At 42.5% G+C, this 10184-nt stretch overlaps 1 protein-coding gene across 2 annotated transcripts; it reads left to right on the top strand.

Annotated features, from left to right (window-relative positions):
• Nucleotides 1-1009: 1009 nt before the first annotated feature.
• Nucleotides 1010-5138, top strand: LOC123408706. Of its 2 annotated transcripts, XM_045101759.1 has the most exons (3): nt 1010-1460; nt 2268-2397; nt 4859-5138. In XM_045101759.1, exons 1-3 carry the CDS (start codon nt 1025-1027, stop codon nt 4869-4871), a joined length of 579 nt encoding a protein of 192 aa, XP_044957694.1. In that variant the 5' UTR covers nt 1010-1024; the 3' UTR covers nt 4872-5138. The 2 variants fall into 2 exon arrangements, 1 of the variants encoding a protein (XP_044957694.1); XR_006612778.1 differs by lacking the exons at nt 1010-1460; nt 2268-2397 and adding an exon at nt 2404-4230.
• The last annotated feature ends 5046 nt before the right edge of the window (nt 5139-10184 follow it).

Below are 10184 nucleotides of genomic sequence, written 5' to 3'. Positions count from 1 at the left end.
ACCGTACGAGCAAAGCCTCTCAATTTAGAAAGAAGGAAATCAAGGCAAAGGAGTACGCCTGAATTCTAGGATCGTAGATTTAGGAAGGAAGTCATAGATTAAGAAAAGTGTCCCTAAAATACTGAAGGAAAACATAGCAGGAATCACTACAAGAAAAACGCTCAATTATGACAAAAATAATGACGGGGGTTTAATTGGTCATTGATCCATGACCAAAATTCTGAAATTAGTCATGGCAAGTCTAAGAGGGTCCAAAGCCCACAACGTTATGACCTTTTGCGTCCATTAGGTCATGATCCTATTGCACAAAATAGTCATTAAGATGTGTAGAATTATTTACGATCATATTTCAATGCTACCATGATCAAATATAAGACCATAAACATATGTGCGGAGGTGACTGGATGACACCTCATCAATTTTACCTATGTGTCATGTATTGAGAGCAAAAATTTGTTTTATACATATATGGATGAAGTAAATTATATAAGATAAATACAAATGAATTATAATTATTCATTTTAATATCCTAAATATTTTAGAAAATACAATATAATTACCAAATTGAAATATATGAGCCCATGCTAATCTCATAATGTGTAGACCCTATTTAGATAAATATTTTTAAAAGGTGGTATAGGGTATCTTAACTTGGTGTTTGAGACAATAAAAACTTAAACATGACAATAAAAAATACGTGGGTGAATTTCAACCAAAAAATATAACTTTCTTTTGAGGGAAATAATAAATATTGTACAACTTTTTTTAGGCAATCAAAAAATACAACTAAAGACAACAATATGGGTCCATATTTCCTAAATCCAATATCTATACGGACTAATATGGATCCATATTTCCTAAATCCAATATGGGTCCATAAATACTGGGTCATTTAAACATACCACATGAGGCTAATATATTGAGTGTTTACCCGAAATAAGAGAATAAAAAATATAAAAGAAACAAAAGAAAAAACACAATTACATAAGCTGGCTGATTGGTGGAATATTTATGCCACGGTTCGATGACATGGCACAAATCCTACCGTCCATTGCTAGCAATCCCACGTCCATCCATCCATTCATCCATTTGGAGAAAAGAAAAAAAGAAAACTAGCAGATCGCGAACCCTACCCAGCCACTCGTCGCCTCCTCCCCTTACAGAGCGCCGCCACCACCTCCCTTCACCACCTGCCACGGAGCTTCTCCCCGCTAGATCCGTCTCCACCTCTAGGAAGCGCTGCCTCCAAGTCCTTCACCTTGTTTCCCAGGTCCTCGACCGCGTTGGGCATGTGGTCGGAGAAAACCACCCGCGCTGGCAAGGCGCCGAGCGCTGTGCTGGTGACGGCGCTGTTGGGCCTGGCTGCCGACACGCCGGCGCCACGTCGCGCCGACGCGTCGTCCCTGCCCGCAGCAGGAGTAGGGGATGTGTTGCCTACCCCCTCCTCTCCACCTCCGCGGGTACTCCCTCCGATCCGTTTTAGTCTGCGCATAATTTTTTTCCAATTTTTTCCTTATTAGTCTGCGCGCTTTGCTTTGCCTCCGCAAGTTTCCCAGCCTGCCCTGCTTTGACCGTAGTAATTAGCATTGCTTTGGCAACTGCAGCGAAACAACAGCCAATCAACCGCGGCATGCAGCGGCCCCGTGCTGCGCGCTAGGCAGAGATAAGAGGAACCGCAAGAACCAAGCAATCAACTGCATGCAGGAATTAGAATACAGAGTAGGGATTGAAAAGAAAGGATGCTTAGACTGTGTTATTCTTAGTCATGGCAGCTTCCGCTGGTGTTATGTATTAAGGGCACATAATGGCATGACCAACTAGGTATGGACATAACAGCTTAGGAGATTAATCAAAATAGAGAAAACCATATCATCGATTTATTTGACCTTTTCCATGTTAGCTCTTATAAATATTAGTCACATAAGAGGATTAGGAAGTAGTCATTGTTACAGCTCACGGTACTGTTAAATTACATGTGTCTTTGATGGATGCCTCTGGGTATTCAAGGCTAAGATATTCCTATGTTTGATGAAGTTCAAAACGTGGTTGAACCCAGCAAACAATCCAATTTTCCTCCTCCATATTTTGATTCGCTTGATTGTCAGCCTAGTGAAACACTTTATAGACTGTGCTAATGAAAACTGGAATATAATCTAATGTTGTTGCCTCCATGTATACTCATCTTTCCAGTATGCTTAGATAGATATATCACATATCAGAGTGCAGATTCTTATGTTCTTCTAATTGTACTTGTACCGTTTTGATAGCCCTAACAGATAAAGGGAAGTTTTTACTAGCTGCTCGACGATTCAGACATGGGCCACACACTGAATATATCATCTCGTATGACTCTAATGATCTATATCCAGGAAGTAATTCACGCGTTGGAAAACTGAGGTGAGCTCTAAACATTCTGTAACTTCAATTTTGCTAGCTGATTGGTTGATTATTCATGACTACTGGATTACAAAGTAGACCTTTTAAGATTAAGTTTGAAGTGAGGCCACTAGAACCATGATGTGGTCACATCAAGCATTGAAATCAGGCATCATGTTCATTCATTTTAGCCTTGTTTTCATCATGACATGTTCTTCCAAACTATTTTATTACTGTTCTAATAGCATGCAAAATAAATTAAGGAATATCCAGTCTTCGTGTTTCTGGTAGTTACCTTTTCTGTATGTACTATTTTGTGCATAGCTGCATATACATAGTCATGTCATTTGCATCATGTAATGAAGAAAGTGCTAGGAGATACGCTTCATGATTTTTCTGCCTATCATGTTGGATTCAGCAGACAGTTTTTCATAATATAGCCAATTTACACTTGACGTGGTTCAAGCCAATGAACCTTTGGGTTGTTAGTTTATTCAGTGATACTTTGCCTTAGAACATCTAAGTAAAAACAGATTTCCGTCTTGGGCTCTTGGCGAAGTTGAATGCAGGGGTATGGATAAGCGCAGTCATCCCCATCTTGATCTTTCTTTAGCACCTCTTCCATGTGCTAGTAATTCCCCTCGCCATGCTGTTGCGGCCATGGTTGTTTCATTTTTTTCTGTAGCGGCTACCATTACCAACTTCTTGCCACAGTTAGCCACACCATGCACATCTCCATACATTCTCCATTTAGTAGGATGTACTGCTTCCATAGATTTAATTTACCCAGCAAATTTTTAATCGGTAATGCCTTTCAAGGATATTTAGATGTTGGCTACTTGAGTTTAGACTGTCATCAACAAAAGTATGTTAAATTTTGAAGCCAACCAAAGCCACTCCTGGCCTATGTATTATTGGCGGACCTCAGCCAAGTTTCAAGTGCATATGATAGTGACTACCGAGAAGTACCCAAGTATTTTGGTGCTTGCTAAACTAAGTAGTTAGCAACTTTTATGGAAATTACCCAAGTATTTTTAATCAGTAATCCGCCGACTCCCTCCTTTGATCCGGTACACGCTGCAACACCGCCCCCCTCCCCTCCAGGAGAAAGGTGAGGTCGTCTCCCCATTATCTTACTTTTTTTTCTTATACCACTGCCCATTTGAGCTGTTAATGTGCATCTCTTGGTGTATGCTTGGAGATGTTGTACACATCTTGGACCTGTTAAGTTCCACATTTTCTGCTTAGGAATTGGTAATAGGGATGTGATAATGTACGTATACATAATCTGTTACATATTTGATGTTAATGGTCTATGCTTTTTCTAAATTTAGAGAATGTCCATATAATTCCTAAAAGAACTAGTATTATCTAACTGAAAATTAAGTGTGCAATGTATCTGCTATTTCAGTTTCTTGAGATTTTTCTTGCGTGTGTGTGTGGTTACGAGTTTTGGTTGCTTTTAGAACAAATGTTGTGCCAGATAGCTTGGTATTGGCTAAAATCCCTTCAGTGCTTTTATTCTAGTTAGTACTCTGCATTTCTACAGTACGTAGATCACATTGGATTTCCTCGTGTACTAATGCTTTCTTGTCACATGCTCTTCGCGACTGGCAACTCCATTTACGTGTTATATGCCTTCTCATCTTTGGATATAAGCTGCACTTGGTAGATTTTGAAGGAAGAATAATAAGTGTCGAATCTGATTTTGAAGGAAGAATAATAAGTGCCTTGTCATCTTTTTCTTGCATTGTGACTGGGTTTCCCCCTTTTTTTTCTTGAGTGATATATAGAATCTGATTGGTGAGGTGAACTGTCGAATCTGCCCGGAAAGCTTCAACACCACCGTAAATGGTATATCCAAATTATACATAGAACTGCATATTGTACTCCTAAAGTAGATGCCAATACTGATTGATTCTCAGCTAGAAAATTCCGCACCAAACATCTCATTGTTTTTGTTTCTTCTCAACTGAATGGGTACAACTCTAGGAGCAGGGTATAGCTTATCTATAAATTTCCTACAGCCATGCCTATCTCATTTACTCCTGGGGGTTTAGTCATTCTAATCAAGTAGGTCATAATGGAGCAGAGCCGAAGTAGTAATCATGTACAGTTATATACGTACTTGGTTGGTATTAAATCACACAATCATGCTTGTAAGATAGGCAATGTGGCTCCCTATGTTATCATGTTCGCACGGGCTATATTTTTAAAAATAAATTATTTAGACTGTAGCGAACATTTGTTAGTTAGTAGGTATTAAAATATAGTTATACAAAAAGAAGAAAATTTCTGTCCAAACTTACTGATAAAATAATTATAATAGAATACCTAGATTTGCAATAATTATCTGCTGCCATTATTATTATTATATGTGGCTCGTTATCTACAGGCTTATCTATGCATTAGTATTTGATGCTCTATGATGTTAGTTTCTTTGGTCTGCTTTCTGAGCCTTGCCATCATTTTCTTCTTGCAGACGGCAATGGTAGGAGTGGCAGATTGTGTAGAGGAAGAGGATGAGAATAAACTTGTGCTGCTCATCCAATCTTTGTAGAACTCTCTTGATGTGCAATTGTGCAGTTGTTGGGTCCTCTTTCTCTGCACTTGCACTTGCAGAAATATTCTTTTGTGCACTTGTAAAATTATTTTGATGTGCACTTGTTAGGCCTTTAACCTTGATGTGTAGAGGAGTCGTGGATGATGTATTGTAAGTCATGTGATGTGTTACTGAAATAAAATATACAGTTTATTTGCAATCTTTTATTCTGTTGTACTTGTTTTTAATGGGCCTATCCTGAGATATGCGTGCTTCTGGCAAAATAATGCATCAACCCAAATAAATCAGACATTTTCAATAATAAAATAGGTATTGGGTCGGGCCCATGTAGGCTAAATTGGTGGACTGGGCTGTGAAATTTATGATGATTCCATTTGGTCACTACCAGTGCCACGTCAGATCCTACGTGGCTCACACAAATGGGTAGTGACCAAACCAAATTTTTGGTCAATAGAGATCTACGACCAAATTTTTAGAAAGGTCAAGTTGTTCATTCTTGACGGCCAACTGTTGACCTTGTAAATTTGGTCAAAAAAAGGTCAATAAACGTCAACAATGACGAATCAACGACCAATATAGGTAGTCATAATTGACCTTGTTTCTTGTAGTGAATGAAATCAGGGATAGTACGTAATATACTTGGGCATTTTGGGGCCCTCCCGGCACCGGGGGCCCGGGGCGATCGCCCCTCTCTCCCCCCTCAGGGTCGGGCCTGCATGTACTGAAGAGAAGAGTATATGAAATTGGCTTACACTCACCACATGCTACATCAGAGTCACATCAGTACAATACATAAAATATCACGAAGAAGAGCAGGGTCCGACTACGGACGAAAAAAAACGAGAAAAGAACGACGTCCATCCTTGCTATCCCAGGCTGCCGGCCTGGAACCCATCCTAGATCGATGAAGAAGAAGAAGAATAAACTCCAATTGAACAATCAACGCGCTCACGTCAAATAAGCCTTTACCTGTACCTGCAACTGGTGTTGTAGTAATCTGTGAGCCACAGGGGACTCAGCAATCTCATTTCCAAAGGTATCAAGACTAGCAAAGCTTAATTCGTGAGGTATGGTTAAGTGGTGAGGCTGCAGCAAGCGACTAAGCATCATATGATGTGGCTAACATACGAGTACACGAATAAGAGGGGGATGATCTATGCATAACGGACTTGAACTACTGATGATCAAAAGAATGATCCTGAACACCTACTTACGTCAAACATAACCCTACCGTGTCCTCGATCAGAGAAGGAGCTCACTAAAGAGACAATCACAGTTATGCACTCAGTTGGCAAGTTTTAATTAAGTTAACTTCAAGTTATCTAGAACCGGATGTTAAACAAAGTTTCCACGTTGCCACATAACCGCGGGCACGGCTTCTCGAAAGATTTAACCCTACAGGGGTGCTCCAACTAGTCCATCACAAACTACCACACGCTGCGACGGAATGACCTCGATCAGGGAAACCCGTGATCTCCTCGGATCCCTATTGGAAAACCTCAACCTCGATTTAGCTCAAAGCATCCTCGGAATCCCTCACACGAGACACTCGATAAAGGTAAAACAAGTCCAGCAAGGCCGCCCGGCGTGTCGACGAACTCGATAGGAGCCGTATATCTTGTTCTCAGGACACGACCGGATCGAACTAGCTACGAGAACCAGACCTCGAGTTTCCTCATGGTAGCCCCCCAGGTAGACCATTTGGGACCAACACCATCAGCACTGGCCCCTTGTATTATGTTGAATTACTCCTCGGGTAGCGCTAACTCCCTATGCTTTTCAATATTAACAGAATTATTATGTTGGGAAAATATAGAACCAGTGTTGGGCCTTGCCAGACGAGCTTTATCCTAAAACGAGAATCTAGGGTGTCCCCATAACAACCCCAAGCATGTTAGGAGCGCTCATTTATGGAACATAACACGGTAGCCGAAACTAAGGGGGCAAAGGTGGAACAAAACAACGGGCTAGAAAGGTCGAGCCTTCCACCTTTTACCAAGTATATATGTGCATTAAATTAAGTAGCAAATAATAGGGTGATATAACAAGGAACCCATGTTATCACACGGAAGCAACTACACCTACAACTAGCAACACTAACACATGGTTAAGCAAGCGGTAACATAGCCAATCAGTGGTTTGCTAGGTTGTGAACAGGTTGAAGGTTTTCATGGTAGTGCTGGGAGGCTGATATTTAACAGATGGTAGGCAGCGAGACGTAACAATAGAAACGGTAAAAGTTGCATGGCAATGATAGTAATGTTATCTGGGGAAATGGTCATCTTGTGTGAGATCCCGCTTGGAAGAAGAATGACTCTGTAAAACAGACGAACCGATGTAGTCGAACGGGTCCTCACTTTCCGACACGCTTGCGGAACTCTATCGAGACGAAGCAAACAGGAAACACGCATCAACTCAAGTATTCACCACGGCACATGCAGGACATAATGCTCAACACGTATGATGCATGATTGGACTAATGCAAGGCATGACATGGCAATTCACTCCAATCAAACACTACACATTAAGTGAAGTTCAATATGCAACGAGTTGCATATTGACAAAACTCCATATACGAATTATTTATTTCACTCTCGATTATTTACACGACGATATTAAATGTGGCTAAACATGGCAAGAGGTGAAGCGTAGTTAATCTTCCTATCTAGGCATTTTAAATGAGGTCGGAAACGACATATAGCATCTCCGAGATGACCTCATACGTTAATTTATAATTATGTCCATATCTGAACTAACACATTTAAATATTTGTTAAACAATAAAATAAATAGGTTCACGTGATTCTACGCATCATTCCAATCAATTTATACATGGAGAACATCTCCAACGGAGCTACGGTTCAAAAGATACGACCACCGCAAGATATGATGTCATGAATGCAATATGTATACGAATGTCAGCCACAAGCATTCCAAACCAAGAACGAAGCAACATAATATGAAACTACACGAGATTCTAAGCAAGTTTCATGTAGGACACGGTCAAAACGGAGCAACGGTTCAACAAATACAAGCTACACAAGAAATAGACATAATGTGCCAAAAATAGCAACATGGCATTTTCTACACCCCAAAACAACAAGCCACATAAATCCAAAATGCTCAAACAAGATATGAGGCAATAGTAGTCAAGATGCACTACATCATCCTACTAATAACATCTAGCATGGCAGCATGGATCACTAGAAAAAGAACTCACAAAATGGCATCTCACACACACTTTCAGACTTAGTGAAAATATCAGTTTTTGATAGTGCAGTTTTCGATCTGAGGGCATATTGACAGCAGAAAAACTATATGCTACAGGGCTCCAAATGGCATGAAAATTAACAGCAAGCTAGATAATCCGAAGGACTACAAATAACTCCATTGCACGAACCTCAAAAGATCTACAGATCACTAGCACAACTCATGACAAGACAGCAACAAGATATAACAGATTTCAGACTTAGAAATATTTCAGCATCTCCAAATCAGCACTATTTTCTAGCATGTTGAGAACAAGCAAACAAAACCTAACATGGATTTCTATTGCAACCAAAATTACCACGGGCTAGCATACATATCCAAGGGCATATCTCTAGTTGACAACTCATTCATATCATGCACGGGATAAATCCCACAAAATAAACAAAAGGGCAACATGGCAAAATATCACGCGCACTAACTTGCTCAAAAGCTAAAACTAAATGCACAGTTAAATTCTATGGATTTTTCTACCCCAAAAACATACATAATATGTGGGGTTCCAAAAATAAACTAGCGCCACACATATATGCGAGAATATGTCCTAAACACGACATGTTAAACTAGTGACGGAACCTACATGCAAAAATGCAAACAACTACTCTAAAATACATAGAAAAGGGTCCCGAACAACACAAACATTTCATCTATGGTATTTGAACAATCCGGACACGCATAAAAATAGCTACGGAATAATTCCCTATTAGGACAGCACACAAATCTAGGAATACGGCGGTTCAAACCACTTCAAACGTGCATGCAAGTTGTAAAATCATAATCTACGCGAAATTCTACATGAGTTACATATATAATTCGCCTCGAACCGATGCACGAATAAAAAGATACGGACGTTTTAATATCTAGCACTTTTCTGAAATTACTAAATCGTCGGGATAACAGAAAATTCTACTCGGGCCGAATCTGGTCTACATGGGCCTAAACCGGGCGACGCAATTAGCTAATAAGCGCTCTCGACGCACAATAGAGGGCAGAGGGGCTCACCTTGCTGGGCTCGGCCCAGGTAGAGGAGTTGAGCAGGCCGGCTAAGGGAGGCAGCAGGACGTGGGCCGGCTAGGACGCTGCAGCTGGCCCACGAGGCAGGAGAGCAGGGGCTCGCGAGGCCCGCTAGGGTGGTCGTCCTCCTCGCGACCTCTGCTGGGGATCGAGGCCAGGAGAGGAGGTGGCGACTTCGGCGAGCGGGGCCATGGGAGCACGGCGGCGAGAGCTGGGATGGGGTCCCTCGGTCCGGGCCTAGCCGGACCCGACCGGATCTGGGCGGCGGCGGCGAACGACGGCCGGAGACGGAGGATCGGCGGCGCAGATCGGGCCGGTGGTTCTGGTGGCTCGGGCTCCGACGGGACGGCGGATGTCGGCGGTTGGGGCTCCTGGTGGTTGGCGCGAGGCGGTCCATGGCGGCGGGGGTGGCGCGACGAGGAGGCTGGCGCGGCTTGCTGCTCTGGATCGGGAGCTCCTCTCCCGATGTGGGGAACTTGGGGGCTTGCGGGCGACGGCGGCCAGATGGGCCCGGGATGGCCTGTTGTGGGCCGGAGAGGGCCTAGCGGTGGGAGGAGAGAGAGCAGCGGCTAGGGTTTGAGGGGCAGCACGGTTTTCGAGGAGGGAGAGAGGGACACTAAAATGGAAGGGCAGGCTGTCTATTTATAGACAGGGGCTATGGTTATCAGAATCCGGCTCCGTTTTCGACCACGGGATCACGATCGTACGGCCACGAACGCGGAAATGGATAGGTGGGTTGTGTAGAGTGGCTAGCCAGAGATGAGAAGGAAATGGAGTGGTGCAGCAGCGCGATTTAAAACACCGAAACACGTCCGACGAATAACCGAAGACGATGCCGCTATGGTCGACCGTTCGGGTACGAGACAAACTCCGATTGCGACGAAATTTGGCACGCGGCCTACCTACGTCTAAATAAGACTGCACGCCAATTTCAACCCTATCAGAGAAAGTCTTATACCCACTTT

Source organism: Hordeum vulgare, chromosome 7H (genome assembly GCF_904849725.1).
Source record: "Hordeum vulgare subsp. vulgare chromosome 7H, MorexV3_pseudomolecules_assembly, whole genome shotgun sequence".
NCBI classification, from domain to species: domain Eukaryota; kingdom Viridiplantae; phylum Streptophyta; class Magnoliopsida; order Poales; family Poaceae; genus Hordeum; species Hordeum vulgare.
This window is presented reverse-complemented; position numbering and strand designations above follow the sequence as displayed.